At 47.5% G+C, this 17,368-nt stretch overlaps 1 protein-coding gene across 1 annotated transcript in view; it reads right to left on the bottom strand.

Moving 5' to 3' along the window:
* Positions 1–1,163: 1,163 nt before the first annotated feature.
* Positions 1,164–17,368, bottom strand: part of DOT1L (DOT1 like histone lysine methyltransferase) — an 89,581-nt gene continuing 73,376 nt past the window's right edge. Inside the window, exons 20-28 of the mRNA XM_054979822.1 lie at positions 16,549–17,033; positions 15,661–15,784; positions 14,356–14,502; positions 12,978–13,107; positions 11,655–12,280; positions 9,503–9,708; positions 7,283–7,347; positions 2,711–3,691; positions 1,164–1,956 (exon numbers count right to left, since the gene is read on the bottom strand). Of these exons, the coding sequence (XP_054835797.1) occupies positions 1,316–1,956; positions 2,711–3,691; positions 7,283–7,347; positions 9,503–9,708; positions 11,655–12,280; positions 12,978–13,107; positions 14,356–14,502; positions 15,661–15,784; positions 16,549–17,033 (3,405 nt within the window). The 3' untranslated portion in view covers positions 1,164–1,315. The remainder of the gene's footprint in view (positions 1,957–2,710; positions 3,692–7,282; positions 7,348–9,502; positions 9,709–11,654; positions 12,281–12,977; positions 13,108–14,355; positions 14,503–15,660; positions 15,785–16,548; positions 17,034–17,368) is intronic.

Below are 17,368 nucleotides of genomic sequence, written 5' to 3'. Positions count from 1 at the left end.
CCTAATATGCCCCAGACTGTAATTCTGTGCCCTGCACAACAGGACACAAAGGTCTGCCCATTAAGATGAAGGAGAAAGAGATATTTGTCAGAGATGCTTTAGGCTGATCTTGCACTGGGCAGGGGGTTGGACTAGATGGTCTGTATGACCTTCCAACTCTATGATTCTGTGACTTCAGAAATGCACTTTAAGTTCCTTTCCTTCATACAAGAATTTCTCTGCGCATGGGAAAACTGTGTGACCCAATTTGATAAGGTGTGTGTTTAAAGTGCCATCGAGTCACAGCCAACTTATGGTGACACCCCCCCCCCCTGGGTAGGGTTTTCAAACCAAGAGGTGAATAGAGGTGGTTTGCCACTGCCTACCTCTGTGTAGCAAACCTGGGCTTCCTTGGTGGTCTCCCATTCACTAACTATGGCTGACCCTGCTTAGCTTCTGAGATCGACTAGCCTGAGCCATCCAAATCAAACATAGTACTCTGTCAGAATCCACCTTGCCCAGTAGAACACAAGACTGTGCACCCAATATTCTTGAGATTCTGGATTAGCCAGCTAAGGGAAACCTGGGTCCCAGGTGCGAAGAGTTAAAAGACCATCCCATCTGCAACAGCCTCACACCCCGGATCCATCTAGCTAAGTTCTGTCTACTCTCATCAGTGCTGGCTCTTTGAAAAGTGCAAGGCTCCCCCCTACACCTGACATCCTTTAACTAGAGATGCCAAGTCAATGAACTCCAGACCTTATACATACAAAGGAGGTGCTCTGCAGCAGAGCTGTAGCTCATGCTCCTGAGCTGCCCAGGTGTGAAGCCAGGAGAGCAACCACATGTGCCTTACGTTGAGTTGGACCCTGGCTGTAGCCAGGGCTTTTTTTCTGGGGAAAGAGGTGGTGGAACTCAGTGGGTTGCCCTTGGAGAAAATGGTCACATGGCTGGTGGCCCCGCCCCCTGATCTCCAGACAGAGGGGAGTTTAGATTGCCCTCCACGCCGCTCCTCTGCCTGGCAAGAGTTCTCCAAGACCTCAGACAGCGCAAGCTCTCCCTCAGTGCCTGCCACCTGAGATATTTTAACTGGAAATACTGGAATTTGGGACCTTCCAACTGCAAACAGCGCACTCTACTACTAAGCACCATTTCTGCTAGTATTCTATCACAGAGCTGTGGTAGCACTAGCAACCTAATTGGGGGGAAAAATATCCTGAATGGGAAGCCACAATAACCTGTCTCTTTACACAAGCTTCTCTTCCTGTCCCCCCAACAGCTGCCCCTCATAAGCCTTACCTTTCAAAGCATGAATGCTTAAGCTAAGCCAAGCTCTTTATCGTGGTTTAACCCCAGAGAGGTGCGAAGCGTAAGGAGACTGCATGCCAAGGGAGACCCACATAGCCGGCGCAGCCGCCGAGTTGGATTGCGGGTTCGCGGGTGTAGCCTGCGCCAGCGCCATGCGGGGCAAAGGTGGGTGGTGGATGGTAAAGGTGGGGCGGGAGGGTTTGTGCTGAAGAGAAGCTAGTTTGATAGACAAAGCGGCATTAGCAGTGGAGGATGGTGGCAAGAAAGCCTCGGCTGTTTGCAAAGAGGATAAGCTCTGCAGAAGGACAGACGACTCAGAGTTAGAAGATCCGCGGAGGGGAGGTGGAGGTGGTAATGAGACATTAGGAGGGGGAGGAGGGGGCGGAGGGGTGAGAAGAGAGGGCTGCACCATTGCTCGGTGGAGGGGCTGAGCTGGCTGGGTTTCGCTGGATGTCACCACATTAGGGGGTACATGGAAGGATGAGGTGCTGGCTGCCACCTGCAGAGGATTTAAATTTAATATCGCACAGCTGGAAACAGAGCTGTTACTGAGGGCAGCCCCAAAGTGCAGAGGAGCAGAGGAGGAGGAGGAGAAAGAGGGAGTGGAAGAAGAGGGAGTGGAGGAGGAGGAAGAGGAGGAGGCACAAGGCACCACATGGTTAAAAATACCTGCAAACAGGAGAGAAAGAAAAACAAAACCCCTCAGCTTCAGCAGATGGACTTGGTTACATCACAGTGAGAAAAGCAAAACCAAAAAAAAAAGCAAGCAGGCAAAATAAAAGAACAAAAACGGCAGCAGCCACAGCCTGATGTACAATATGCAGTATGAACACAGCAGCAGGCAATGAGTAGCAATGGCGCAAAATCCAGGAGGTGGACGCCACTTACCTGCCTCCTTTCAGGTACAAGGGTACACATATGGCTGGACTCAAGGTCCCACATGGACCATCTTTCAGCCATGGTTACCTGGTGAAACTGACAGCTGCCACTCTTTCCCCTTTCCTCACTTGACAGGGCTGGACAGCGAGAACCTTTCAGGTACCCAATTCTACCCGTTTCCTCTGATGATACGCTACACAACCCCAGGAGCTGTGTTTGTGTTTGCAAGCAACATCAGGAGGGCTGAAGAGCTAGCCTTCCAACTCTTCCCCAGCCCTGAGATCTATACGCAAACCAAACATCCGCAGAGCAAGAGCCAGAAATTGACAGCTGCTGCTCCCACACACTCGAAATGATGTATGTAAACTTTTCAGAGCGCATCCCCAAAATCGGCAGTGAGCACACAACTTCCACCGCAGAGATTCACAGGCTGCTCAGACAAAAAAAGAGGAACGTTTACTCGGGAAGAGTAAAAAATTTTTGAATGAGCACAACACCCTGCTCCTTCAGGGACCCTGAAGAAGCAACCTCAAAGAGCACCTACCTCCAACTGTTCCACCTGTAACCCCCGGAGAGAAGCCCCCCATGGCATGCGAGTTGGTCAGGCGTGTTGCAGCCGATGACACGTGGACCAGGCCAGCAGCAGCTGGCATTGAGTTAAATAAGGACTGCAGTACCGAGGAGTTTGTCACAGAGTTGAGGTTCGCTTGCAAGGCCACGGGGCCGAGGGGAAACTGCGAGCCAGCGGTCAAGGAGTTCAAGAAGGGGTGGTGCGCCTGAGCAGAGACAGCTGGCCCAGCCAGGCTACCAGCGGCAGAGACAGACGTGGCAAGGCTTTTACCATTCAGAAGGCCACCAGAAGGGACGGCTGCCGTGGCAGAGATGAAGAGATTGTGGCCGTTCTTGAGCTCCGCCTCCCGCTCCCGCCCTTTGCTGGTTTTGCCATTGTGTAGCACCAAGGCCTTTTCTGAAGAGCCCCCCAAACGGACATTCAATTCACCAGCCTCTTTGCCTTTGGCCCCTGGCCAGTTTAAGTCTTCCCCTTTCAGGGCACCCAAGCTCTCTAGCTGCCTTTTGCTCAAGAATGGGTTTGCCTCGGAAACCCCAGGCTCTTTGTTTCGCTGCACCAGGAACCCCAGTGAGGAGCTCCCCAGTGTTGTCGCATCGTTGGTTTTATGTGGAAGCAAAGCACCATCGATAAAGCTATGTAAACCAATGTCCGCCGACAGCCCACCACTGTAAGCAAATCCATTCATGGAACTGGTGTTTTGGTGGAGACCCTCAGTCCCTGTAGCAGACATGGCCATGTGCTTCCTCGAGTGAGCGGCAACCTTGGGACCGTCGCCGGTGTCCTCAGAAGAGGGCCTGAAGGTGAAGAGGGAGTTCTGGCTCAGGGATGATGGCGCCTGCAGAGAACTGTCTGTGGTTTTGGTCAGGTTGATGTCAGATATTGGGGAAAAGGTGGACTTCCATTTGCTGCTATTCATGTTTTCGCTGGCTTGCTTTCTCCCAGCTAAGCTGATGCCTGGATTGCGAGAAAAAGTTGGAGGCATAAGGCCCAAAAAAGTCAGCAAGGCTCGGGTCTACACCAACCCTTATCAACCAACACAGTCTCCTGCCCTGCTGCACTTCAAATGAAATTACATCTTTTAACAGGATGGCTTGGGTTAATCAGAAACTCCCTTCCTTACCCCTGTTTTGTCACCCCTGATGGCAGGGGGAGTAACCAGGGTGACAGAGAGCAGCCCGTGAATCCCTCAGTAAGAATGCAGCAGGCCTGCCTGATCAGCCCAAGGTTCACTTAGCCTAGTCTCTTATTTCCAGCTGTGGCCAGCCAGATGCCTTAGGGAAGCTCACAGACAGGGTGTGAAGGCAGCAGCCCTTCCCTCCAGCCGCTGAGCGTGGAGGTTTCCATTCTCATGACCGTGGTGCAAGTGTCACACAAAAGACAAGAATAATATATATACGGAATTCAGATCAGACCAGAAGTCTTATTTTGTCAAAAGCAGCAGTGGCTGCCAGCCACTGTTCATCCTATGTATTACGCTGTTTTTATTGGCATTGTTTTCTGTTTTTCGTAATCCTTTTATTTAACAAAATTTACCTCCCACTTTTCTGCCCTTATAGGGGCCATGAAGGCAGCTAACAAATTAAAACATACATACTACAATTACATTATGAAACAATTAAAATCAAACAAAGCACATACTTAAAACAGTTAAACCAGAGCTTACGAAACATGCAGACACAAAAACAACAATTAAAACATTGGGCACGATGGAGGGATCGCTGAGGATGCGCCAAATGAAACAAAGAAACTTTTCACTTGCAGGCAGAAGATGGCAACAGAAGGGAGAGAAGAATCGCCCTGGGAAGAGAGTTCCAGAGTTTTGGTGCCACCGCCGAGAAGGCCCTCTCCCAGGCTGCCACCCGTCTAATCTCAGAAAGCGGGGGCATCTGAAGCAGGGCTGCCGAGGATGACCACAGGGGTCGGGCAGTTCCATTAAGGAGGAGGAAGTCTTTCAGGCATGCTGGCTCCAAGCCATGTAAGGCTTTAAGGGTCAACACCAGCACCCTGAATTGTGCCCAGAAACAAACTGGAGCCAGTGCAGATAGCCAAGACTGGAGTGATATGGTCCCTACAGCCCACTCCAGTCAACATCCTGGCTGCAGCATTCGGCACCAGTTGAAGTTTCCAAATACTTTAAGGGCAGCCCAATGTAGAGGAAGTTACAACAACGTTCGATTTATATACCGCCCTTCAGGACAGCTTAACGCCCACTCAGAGCGGTTTACAAAGTATGTTGTTATTATCCCCACAACAAACACCCTGTGAGGTGGGTAGGGCTGAGAGCGCTCTGAGAGAGCTGTGACTGATCCAAGGTCACCCAGCTGGCTTCATGTGGAGGAGAGCGGAATCAAACCCGGCTCTCCAGATTAGAGTCCTGCGCTCTTAGCCACTATACCAAACTGGCTCTCAATAATCTAATCTAATGCACCAAAGTGGCCCTACAAATCTTTTCTGTATTATACTGCTTTGTGGGTTTATTTTTCCTTAACTGTCTGTTATAGCTTGAGTTTTTTTTCTTTTAATTGAGATAGGTGGACTATAAAGGAAGTAAATAAATCTCCTGCTCCACAAATGTGGCTAAAAACACTTTTTAAAGCCTCTCAAGATAGCGGCCAACTCATCTTGTAGCAGCAGATGTCGCTAGGTAATCTCAGGGTGTGTGATGAAGTACATTCTCTTGTGTCTGCCCTTGCTGTTTGCCTCCTTTCCCCGTAAACAGTGATTTCACAGGATCTTTTTAAACAGCCATTGCAGGGTCAGCTTAGTTTACACCCATGGGTGATGTTGGGCATCAGGAACCAATGTCATTATAGGAATTTTCTGATATTCAGATTATTATTAAGAGCTCACTGCAGCTGTGTGAACCCTTTAATGCCACTGAGGGTTTCAAATTACCTCCCCTGCAACCTCACACATTAAAGACAGGCAATTAGAGAAGCCCAGCAGAAGTAACACACTGCACTCTGGGGGGGAATCAGAACTTACTCTCTTTTATATTTTAGTAGCTCTTATTCAACCCAGGGACTACAAGAACTAGTCCTGCAGCGGGTCGCAAACATGGGGTAGTAAGTACATTCTGACTAGGGGAAACCTGGGTGAAAATCTTAAGCACAAAAAAAAAACATGCTTAGCCTAACCTACCTCACAAAAGAGGCTAGCTAGAATGAAAAAAATCCTTTAAAGAACAGTGAAAATCAAGCGCAGGGGTTCAAAACCTCAGTAGCTGCTGGTGGCATTAGGGAAGGGACCCTAGCTCAGCGGTACAGCGTATGCTTCGTATGCAGACGGTCCTGTAGGGGAACTCAGGTTCAAACCTGTGTTCGGGGAGGGGCTGTGGCTCAGCGGCAGAGCATCTGTTTGGCACACAGAAGGTCCCCGGTTCAATCCCCAGCATCTCCAGCTAAAAAGATCAGGGGGCAGGTGATATGAAATACCTGTGCTCAAGACCCTGCAGAGCCATTGCCAGTCAGAGCACTAACCGTGATGGGCTAATGGTTGGCTTCAGTATAAGGCAGCTTCGTGTGTATTTTCATACCCTTCAGTTAACGTCATTGTGGTTCAGGCTGTTCAAGGGAAGGGGCAGCAGATGCTTCCTTCCACACTGGTAGATAAAAGAGGGCAAGAAACTAGACACCCTCCGGAGGAAGTCTACCCCTCAATCGCTCAATGGAAGGAGGATATCATTCAGCATGTACGGGGAGAGAACAGCTCTTCCTTTGGGGAAAACTTCCCCCTCACCAGGACCTGATAATCCTGATGAAGCCGAATTACCAGGCTCAATTCAAAGTTTTGGCTATCACATGCGAAGTTCGGCATGGCCTTAGCCCCTCATATGCTCCACCACAGCAGCTTCGCTCATCTGATCAGGGCCTTCTGCAGATATAATCCTGCAAACGGGTAAAATCAGCTGCTGCCTGTACACGTACATTCTCTACAGGGGCCCCAGCCTTATGGAACGACCTGCCTGGAGAAGTCAGGAGAGTTCCCACCCTCTCAGCATTCTACAAACTATGCAAAATGGAATTATTCAGGAGGGCTTTTTCACACATATAGGAAGGCAGTACTGAAAAGAAATGGTTCAAAGGGATGCTTTGATAAGGGGACTGCAGACTATACTACTGGGTACTGTCAGTTGATGTAGATATGCTCCTACTGGGTAGCTTCTACGTTGTTTAGTATGTCATATTACTTAAGTTCTGCTTCGGTGATCTTTCATCTTTGTATTCAGATCTCTGACTGTTTTCAGAGTTCTGCAGTCCGTACCCAATTGTGTTGTTTATTGAATGTCCCAGCCATTGATCGTATTGACTTACACCGTGTAATCCCCCTTGAGTCCCAGTGAGAAACCAGAGAATAAATAACATATAGATAAACATTAAAAAATTAGTAGCCCTCAGACTCTTGAAGCAACTGGTCTATCTAGCTTGAGAAGCTTCTGAATTGCTGCTCTGTATAGGTACAAATCACATGAGCCTAATGCCCACAGACCACAAAGAAGTAACGTTCCATTTCTATGGGGACACAAGCCCACCCTTCCATACTTACTGCTCTCCATTGGCTTTTGTGGAGATTTGCTGTCCAGTGATATTGTTGCAATTTTTCTTTCAATTCTAGGAAGAGATGGAGGGGGAAAAAGTTATTTCACAATGCTGTTGCATCACAACACTTACCTATCCTCAAACCAAACAAAATATTGGAACTGTGTATTTATTCTCCTTCTCCATTGTCTATTTTTAAAAAAAAATTAAAATAAGGGAAGGCCACTTATTTATGATATGCAATATACTGGAAACAAAGGAAGATTCCAGATGTTAAACTGCTAGATGATCTATGAGATTTACACTGTCAGGCCTGTTATGCCTCAGGTAAAAGAGAAAAGCAAAATATTGTATTTTTACAGAAAACTGTGTTTATTTTGACAGGATATTAAGACATGCACTAGAGAAAACATTTGTATTAATTTTTTATACACAGTGCTGGAGAGTTTTTGAAGTCTACAGTTGAGGGCAGAAAATGGAATGAACTCCCCCACCCAGCCAACTCCTCCCAAGAAGCAAAGGGCTCCAAGACTGATTCCTTGAAGGGCCCCCTTTTCCTTTTTGGTTGGTTGGTGGGCTTTGTTTTAAAACAGGCAGGTTCTTTCCAAATGCTGTTCTCAAAATGTTCTGCCTGATGCGCTAAGGGTGGCTCCCATTCTCCTGACTTTCTGCAAGCTGCAAAACAGAATTATTGACGAGGGCTTTTCCACATAGATCATAGGGCTGGAACTATAACAAAACAATTGTGAAAGATGCTTGGGGAAAGAGTTACGGACTGTGGTCTATACTACTACGTACAGTCTGTACTATCTATGGCTGTAAGGAGGATCCCACTATGAAATTTTTGCACTGTTTAAAGCGTCGCGTTAATACCTTTGCTTTGTTTCAGTTCTGTTTCAGATGCCTGGTTGGCCCCCGTTTTCTGCACTCCAAACCCTACTGTATTGTTTATTGGATGTCCCATCCTGTTGATTGTATTGACTTACTCTTTGTAATCCGCCTTAAGTCCCAGTGAGAAAGGAGGACTACAAATAATGTAAGTAGATAAATAATGAAAAGAGATGCAGAAAGCATAGTAAGCCAACACATTCTGCAATGCAGCTTTTCGAGACACCTGCTTTTTCCCTATTTCATCCTCAAGGGGTGAATTCTACCGACACATCAAAATGGAGAAATCCTCAAACGTGGGCTTCTTGTTTTGGTTTTGCAACCTCTCATAAGCACAACAAGTCAAAACCACAACATTCTGTCCACGCCTGTCAAGTTCTGATCTGCTCTCAGCCACAGCGGTTGCAGACCATTTCCCTTGTTCTCTGCACCCCAGTTTCAAATTCCCAGGAGACATTTGTTAGTTTTTTCAACCTTGAAAATTTAGACCTCGCCTTTCCAACTTCTGCTTACAATAAAGGCGACACCAAGTTGAATGAAATTTAGAAACCACAATATAACACAACTCGAAAAAGGAAGATACTGTCCTAAAGTTCTAATCTCAATCAATGCTGCAAGTATCAAATCGGAAAACAATAATTAGTAGCAAAAGAGAGCTCTGAAGTTAGAGCATTTTATACTCCCCTCTTGAACACCAGTATAAAGAGGCTTGTGGTCAATGGTAAACTATTTCACAATACAGGTGCAGCAACAGACAGTGCAGAACTCCTTGCGGAGGACAAATGTAGCAAACTGATTACAAGAATCAACAGAAGGGACTGCCAGGTGGATCAGAACCGGCAACACCAGGGTCATATATGGAGAGGTCAGCCTTCAGATATCCAAAGGCAGAAAAGTAGGTCCAACACAGACAAGAAGTTTCATTCATTTATTTTAAAAATGTCTAGCTTGACAAGTCAACCCATCAAGGGTACATTTCATAGCCAGTGACACACACTAATTGCAAAACTACACAGGGGAACAAAACAGCCAAGCAAGCTGGTCTTGGTGGACAACGACAGCCAAACAGCCGGAATAAACAACAGCTTCAGTACCACCATCAGAACCCAGCTGGTGAAAAGCAACAAAACCATTTTCACTAGCTGTTTGAAGAAAACTGGAGGTGGGGACGGGGAGCCCCATTGCTGGAAAAAAGCCTCTCTCTTAGTATGGTCCAGACGGAAAGGGTTTGATCCAGATCCTCTTAAACAATGTAGGAAGGAATGCGAGGGATTTGATACTGCGGCACATGAACCTCTTTTGAGGAAGAAAAAGCAACCAGGCCCCTGCCCCTGCTCACCGGGTGCTATTATGGTCGTCCTCCGAGCCCTGCTCCTCGTCAGAAGTCAGCGGTGAGTAATGAATACCGTTGGTCTGAGCAATGGGTTTCTCCTTCTTCAGCACAGGGGGCTGGTCGTTGTCCTGGTACGGGACAGGGGAGTTCTTCAGGGAGTTTTCAGGGGAAGAAATGGCGGTGATTTCTAAAGGCTGGTTAATATTACTGACCTGAAGAAGGGAAAGAGAGAGAAATAAAACATCTCAAACCGTTAAGAAAGAGAAAGGGGGCTTTGGGTTTAAAAGGGTTGGCCACATTTTGTATTCTGGGGACAGAAGTTTATTCTCCCAGCCACGGTTCGGGAGTTAGGAATATATTCTACTGCATAAGGAAACCTCGAAACATAGAATCCTAGAGCTGGAAGGGGCCTTAGAGACCATCTAGTTCAACCCCCTGTCCAATGCAGGAGCAGCCTAAAGCATCCCCAACAGGTATTCGTCCAGCCGCTCCTTAAAGGCAGATCTGTCATGTCATTTTCCTTGCATCCAAACAGGAGACTGCACACAACAATAAGACGAAGTCTTTGGTTTCCTGTGTTCCTCCCCTCATAGCAATGCCATAATTACAGATCAAGGAGCCACATTTATGAAAATATTTATGCCCCCCACCCTTTTCTCTTGGCTCAGGGCATGTGCTTGGTCTTTTGGTCCTTGGCTTTCAAATGAACTGCTGTTGGTTGACACGTCCAAATCAGGTGCTTTGAAAAGAAAATTTCCCATTGACAAGCCGGGAGTTGATCTGCCACAGTGTTACTGCAAGCACAAGGACTTCTGTATGCAGAGGGTGACTTTCTGGGCTCCCTATCACCACAGCAACATAAAAAGTGCCCAGAAATCCTGTTCTGCAGGAGGGCCCCCCCCCCCCTCATTATAGCAGGATTTGGAGAGCATTTGAAGCCATTGACGGAGAGGGTGCCTTGCCATGGTGCTCTACAGACCGAAGTTCTAGCACTCACAGGAATGCCATGCTGGATCCAATCTCAGGATTTTAAACGACCTTAAAGCACCCGATTCAGACAGCACAACAAATTTGTAGTTTACTGAACAAGCCCTGGTCAGTGACTTTGGTGCTGCCACAATGAACTGAGGCTAGTTTGTCATATATGAATGGAGGCCACGCAGAATTCCTTACATCTTCTTTATAACCCAAAGCTTGTAGAATTGTCCAGGGCAAGATAAAAAGTGTTTAAGACTGTGATCCAGCTGCCACTCACAACTGTTTAAGGCTGTGATCCGCCACTCACAGATCAGAAGTTACAGAGCCTAAAAGAACACTGGCCCAGAGCATTGTTCCAGTACAAAACTTTGTGAATCAACAACATGCCCAAAGCCCCACAGATCCTTACAAGACTGCACTGTCCGCTTCACCGCTACCATGGGGGAAACACTGGGCCCTGAGCGAGAAGCCACAGCAAAGCATTAGACACGCAATTAAAATAAGCTGCTCACAACCCCCTTCGCACACAGAGGTGCTAACTGAAGCTCAGAGGGGCCACGCTTCACATCCCACTGGGCAGCTCTTCTGACAGGGCCTTCTTAGTGGAGGTGCCAAAACCACTACACTCCCTCTGCTAGCAGAATGCTCAGGCAGTCCTGCCTCTCTTAAGCTTCAGGAGCTGTGTTTAAAGCGAGCTTTTGGAGGGGCCAAGTTATCAAATAGTAAAATACAGCGCATGTGCATGTGTCCACGCGCAAACTAGTTTTTCAATCGTTGCTTTATTGATGTCTCCTGAATTCTCAAGGTCTTGCATCTCACATTCTGTTTATACGTTTAGGAATCTCTTGGTATTTAAAAAAAATAAATTGCTTTGATTGTTTTAGGATGTGGTTTTAAGTTGCCTGAATTAGATGTTGGAGCAAAGAGCAGATTTTAAAATAAATAAAAATAACAAACTTACATTTACGGCAGTCTTGTAAAGAACTCAACAATAAACATTATACTGGCTCAACTTTCCTAAAAGTCCTTATGTTTGTGCTGCAAACAATCCCAAGATAACCAATTTCTGGCTTATGAAAGCTTCCTTGCTTGGTTACCCAAAGGAGATCTGTGCTTGCCCCAGAGGAGTACTGGGGCGGGGGGGGGGGATTTAAAAGCCACACAATACTCAATTCCTCACCATTGAACTGATATTCAGTGGAGACCCCGAAGGCTGAGCGAAGAGTCCAGCCACTGCTGGCAACGATTTGCGTTTTGGTGAGACCCCGGAGTTCATATTAGGTGTTCCCGTGGAGGACCGCTTCCTCCGGCCACGCTTCTTCCCATCCTGTACATAGGCCTGCCCACACTCCATCCGTATGCTTGCAGTAAGGGAGCTGTGCTTACTGGAAGGAGAATGCTTTATGGTTCCTGTGGCAGGAGAGATGGTGAAGATGATCCTTCGCTTGCCCTCACTTTCAGGATCAGAGAATGCTGCGTCAGCCTGTGCATCCCCCCGTGTCCCTTCAGTGAACACTTTCTGCGAGTCCATGTACTGCAGTACCCCTCCCAGACCCTGAGAGGCCCCATTCATCCTGGGGCTCGCCGAGTGCTGGTGAGCAGGGGAGTTCTGCCCTGAATTCCGTGATGGCATCATCAGCAAGGAAGGGTGCTGTGGAGTGGAACTCCGAGATCCCGCTGAACTAAACAAGCTTCCCGAACTGGACACATCCTCCAGAGCAGCATGGTCAACAGTGTGGTTAAGCTGGGCAGGGCTGTTTGAAAGAGTCCCATTGGCCAACCCAGAGCCTGTCGTGTATGAAAAACCTGTGAATAAAGAGACAGGCAGGCAGAATGGAGTCTATTAAACTGTTAACAAAAGTTAACAAAAAATTGTACAGTTCAAGATTCCCGACAGAACGCCGTTTTTAAAAAGGCCAAAATATTATCTAAAAGCAGAACAAGCTATACAAATTTTCTTAAAACTGGCCAATTTTGCTATATTCAGGCAAAATTAAGACATACAGTATTAAGAAGGAAGGAAAACACAGTAAAAACCCAGCAACCTGCCTAGGAAAATGAAGGCATTTTAACCTGGTGCTGAAAACTTAAGACTCGGCATCAGATGGATGGCTACATGCACCCCCTGGGCACAGATCCTGAAAATAGGCCGACTCAGTAGTTTGGACTGGCTGCCCTCCTGTGCCTTTCGTGGACTTCAGAAGTCCTGGAAAGTCAACTTCTTTGGTACCTTCCCACAATGTGCGTCTCCCTCTCCCAGCATCCTGGTACTGAGGGACTTTTCCTGCACCTAAACTTCAAATGACCCACAGCTTTACATCCCAGGCTCTGGGGAAAACGAGAAAGCTTTTCAACGGTGTAAAGGGAACAATGGCAAAGAGCACAGCGCAGGTAGAGAATCCTGACTTCCATGGCATCTGAAGATTTCAAGGAGCAGAGATGTCTGCCCTTTCCCCCACAAAACCACAGGGCTGCTTACGAACCTTGGCAGGGGGAAACTCACCTGAGGTAGCCAAAGTAAATGACTTGTTTGCAGCGACACTGCTCATGCCGTTATGGGAACTAGCACCACATTGTTTATCAAGCGTTGAAAAGGAGTCACGGTTCTGGTGGACAGGGCTGGGTGTGTTTCTCTGGAAGGAGAAGGAGAAGGAGATGGGCAACTTCAGCAGGTGAGCGCCAGCTTCGACTGCCATTCACCTAAGGCAGCCACATCACACAGGCAAGTGGTGACCACAGAGTCCATGTGAAGGGGTCTGAAATGGAGCCACCTGTAGCTGGGGAAGCCTGGCCACCCTAACAGGCCTATCTTGATTTACACAACCCTTCTCAGCATGCAGACTATGTATTTCTTAGCTAAGTAATACCCTGAGATGACTAGGGATTTAAAAAAAAAAAAACCTTTGCACAGTGAATTTAAAGTCTGTGCAAGAATTTTAACCCAGGGCCTCCCACCACTGAACTTGACAGCCTTATCACGCTGAATTAAGCCAGAAGGTGGAACATTTGGGAGATATGAGGACCAGCTTCTTAACAGTGAAACAGAAAATTTTCAGGAGACCATGCCATGCAGTGTAATCTAGATACGGCGTGCTCTGCTTTTATGAATCCAACTACAATTGACCCTACTCTTCCCATTCAAAAAGAGCTCAGAGGTCTCCCTTTCTCCATTCCCCCCACAGCAACCCTGCAAGGTAGGCTACACCAAGAGACAGTGATTGGCCGAAGCTCACTGGGTAAGGTACTTACAGCTAAGTGAAAATTTGAACCAGGGTCTCCCTGTAGCAAATCCAACACTATACACTACACTGGCTCCCATTCAAATTCTGCTGCGAGGCATGGAAAGCTCGAGGTGTTTGCCAGGGACGCATGCTGTCTGTGGCCCCACAAATACAGTTAACAGTTTTTCAAGTCAGCGGCCTTCAACCTTTCCAGACCTAGAAGCATGTGACAGGAAGTCACACGGCACGGTAGCAAGACGAAGTGGAGGGCAGAAAGACAAGACAGCCAGAAAAACAAACCAAGCGCTTGGACGTGGACCAGAGCAAGGAGCAGGCCAAGGGCCAGAGCCACAGAGGAATCCTCTCCACTACGGTGTGACCTCCCGTGGCTGTCCTCCTGCTCTTCTAAGCCTGCCTCGAGAAGCAGAAGGCACAGGACCCTCACTGTCTACCCAGGAGGGCCTTGACTTTCAAATGGCAGGAGAAATAAAGAGGCAGCTTCATAAGATTTTGAGTCTCAGCAAGAGGGCTCTGTAAACACTTCTGAGCTTCTGGTCCATGGGTTGAAGACCGCTGCTGAAGGGCATTAGCATCTCCAGTCTAGCTTTATAAGGAAGGGATGGGAAGGGTGGGGGGGAGGTCAAGGAGCCCCTTACTCACCACCTTCTCAACACGGCTAGGTAGAACTACGCTGGCCAGGGGGATACTAACAGGGAGTTTATTGGGCTGCACTGTGCTGAGGGGAATACTGATGGGAAGGCTGGTGATGGTCTCCCCGTTATTCGCAGGCGTCCTCTCTCGCAAAGCCTGCAAACACACAAAGCAGACAATGCCAAATGCAGCTCCTCCTTTTGGCCAGGTCTTCTTGGTTCGGCTGCACGCACGCACACGTGCTTAAAATGCTGGCGATAGTTTGTGAGCTGCAAGCACTCTGGAACCCCCACCCCTCCATGTAGACTAACTGATCTGTATTAATACCATGTATGGCAGACTGCAGAAAGAGTCAAAGGCATCAGCTAGCCAGCACGCGTGCACACACACACACACACAGATTGTTTTGACCAGCATTTTAAAATGGTCAGTAGAACTACAGTACTGTTTGCTCTGCTTGGAGGCAAGGCATCTTTATTAGGAAGGGATTTTTAACACGATGCCAGCGGATGAAAGCGCTTCTGTGCGGGACTCTGCACTCGTACAGTATCCCACCTGGATTGCTACCCAGCTCTTTAGGTGTTTTTTTTTTTAAAAAACAGCTGTGCAAAGCATTTATGTATTTTAGAACATGCCCAACTAGTCATAGAGGTTTCTTATTTATGTTTTTTGGTTGTTGTTTTTTTACAATGCAACAATATTGAGTTGTGTATAAATCTTAAAATGTGTGTTTTGATTGCCTTTGCAGATGGATTTTTACCCCTTAAGATTATTTTTGAAACAAATCAGAAACATCAGTCCGTGCACCTTACTTCCTTCTGTGTTCTTCTGCACCTCTCGGAAACTAGCGCTTATTCTTATTTTTGTGGAGTGCACTGTGTTATAAAACCCATTTTAAACGTTTCATATGATCAGAAGCGTTCCCTCCCATCACAAGTACATTAACACAATGAGTAAGTTATTCGTGCCTATGAAAAAGTAAGAGCTGCACGGCAAGAGATTCTTCAAAAGAAAACAGAATCATGTAAGCATTTTTACACAGAAGCTTCAATGGGATGTTTCAGAACATGAATTCTATCTGAATTTGCATCTTCTGTGGTGTAATACTGGGGGAGCTAAGAGAAGCACGGCGAGAAACTCTCTCCGATTTAGGACCCCATACGATGGGTGCCAATCCAAGCTCAATCTTCATTGGCATCTCCAAACCCCACCAGGTTACCATCGTGCCTTGGAACTCAACCCCTGGGTAAATACTACTGGTTTTAGCAAAACTGTAGCCCCGAGCCCAGAATCAGAGGCCACCGGCTTCCTTACCTTCTCATTAGCAACTGGCACAGCTGCCGGTGAAGAGGGACGGGGTTCCTGAGGGCTCATCTTTATGCCATTTGGTATTGTAGGGCTCGGAAATGTAATGCCGTTCTCTTTTATATGCTCTGTTCTGTAATAAAGAAGTTGGGAGTTTTCAGATCAGCCTCACAGCAACAGAAACAGGAACGTTTGTGGAGAAGCTGTGGCTGACAGGCAGAAGGCCTCTCTTGGTTCCAGGCCCAGGCTCTGGAATCTCCAGCTAAGGATCTGGGCAGCAGCAGACCTCGGGAAAAACCCTTGGGAGAGCCACTGTCAGTCACAGCAGTCAAGGCTGAACTAAATCTATCAGCAGACTGGTAAGAAAATCCAGTTGCAGCCAGAAGACTAATTTTTTTTGACAGGGCGTGAGCTTTCACCAGCTGTTACCTACTTCAACTGTTCAGACTAATTTCATGTTTGATAAACCAGGCCAGTTCCCCAGGTGACCGCTCTAGAACACTCTCCACCATCTTTTTAAAAAGCACGAAGATTCCACACCAACTAAGAGAGGGCTCTGGTCATACGACTTTTACGTGGAGTATTTGTGGTTTGACAATCACACAGAATCCCTGCGACTACGTTCACATGGAGCCGTCTTATACTGAGTCTGATCCATGATCCCTCAAAGGCAGGATAATCTGCTCAGGCAGGCAGCAGCTCTCCGGGGTCTCAGCCAGAGGCATCACTTACTTTACCCAGTCCTTTTACCTGGAGATACTGGGGACTGAGTCTGGGACCTTCCGCATGCCAAGCGGACGTCCAGTCACTGAGCCACAATCCATCCTCTAGTTCAAATAAGCCGACAACCCCCTCCCCACTTGTTGCCGCTTTGCAAAAGATCAAAGAGAACCTCACCTGTGATGGTTTTCATTCGTTGTCAATTTTGCACTGCCTGTTTGGTCCTGGTTCAAGTGCCTCCGTAGGGCTATCTTGGCTGGGGAGAATCTGGTGTAATCCGGTAAGGACAAGCTTGAGGCCTTGTCTGGTTTCTGCCTACAGTTGTGGTTTGGGGTACAAGGGACGATGTCTTGGTCCAGGTGTGATGTTGCATACTGAGGGGTGCTCTGCTTGGAGGAGGGCCTGCTGAGAGCATGATGGACCTCATACGGTGTGGCGTGACCGTTCATGGACAGCTCAGGGCTCATACCATTGATATGGGGTACTGGGAACTTGGGGCACTCCAGCTCCAGTTGGAACAGGCTGTGGTCAGGCTCTGGCTCACGATTCAGATGGTTTTTGTGGCGTGGCTGCACCGGCAGCGATTCGTCAGGAGGCATGCACGATTTCAGCTGCAGGAGTTCTTGCTGCCTTTGGCTTTTCTCAAGTTCCACGATGCTAATCTTTAAAGCAAAAAAAAAATGAGGAGAGAAATGGAATGAAAGTGGATACTAATCACGCCACAGCACTTTACGTGGGCTGCTTCCTTCATGCTGCTCCCCAGAAAACACAACCCAACTCAAACCTAACTGCTGGGAAGGCAAAAGAAAGGTTGTAGTATTCACATGCAATACAAAAAAGGTGACCACATAGACAATTTTCAGGTGTGTTACTTGGGGAAAGTTTCCCATCTTCCTTTCCTGGACATTTTGGTTTTGACTTTCAAGTTGCTCCATCTCAAATAGCCCCTGAAGCAAAACAGCTATTTTAAAAGGAGCACTCCAGTACTTACGGGCAC

Source organism: Eublepharis macularius, chromosome 5 (genome assembly GCF_028583425.1).
Source record: "Eublepharis macularius isolate TG4126 chromosome 5, MPM_Emac_v1.0, whole genome shotgun sequence".
NCBI lineage: Eukaryota > Metazoa > Chordata > Lepidosauria > Squamata > Eublepharidae > Eublepharis > Eublepharis macularius.
This window is presented reverse-complemented; position numbering and strand designations above follow the sequence as displayed.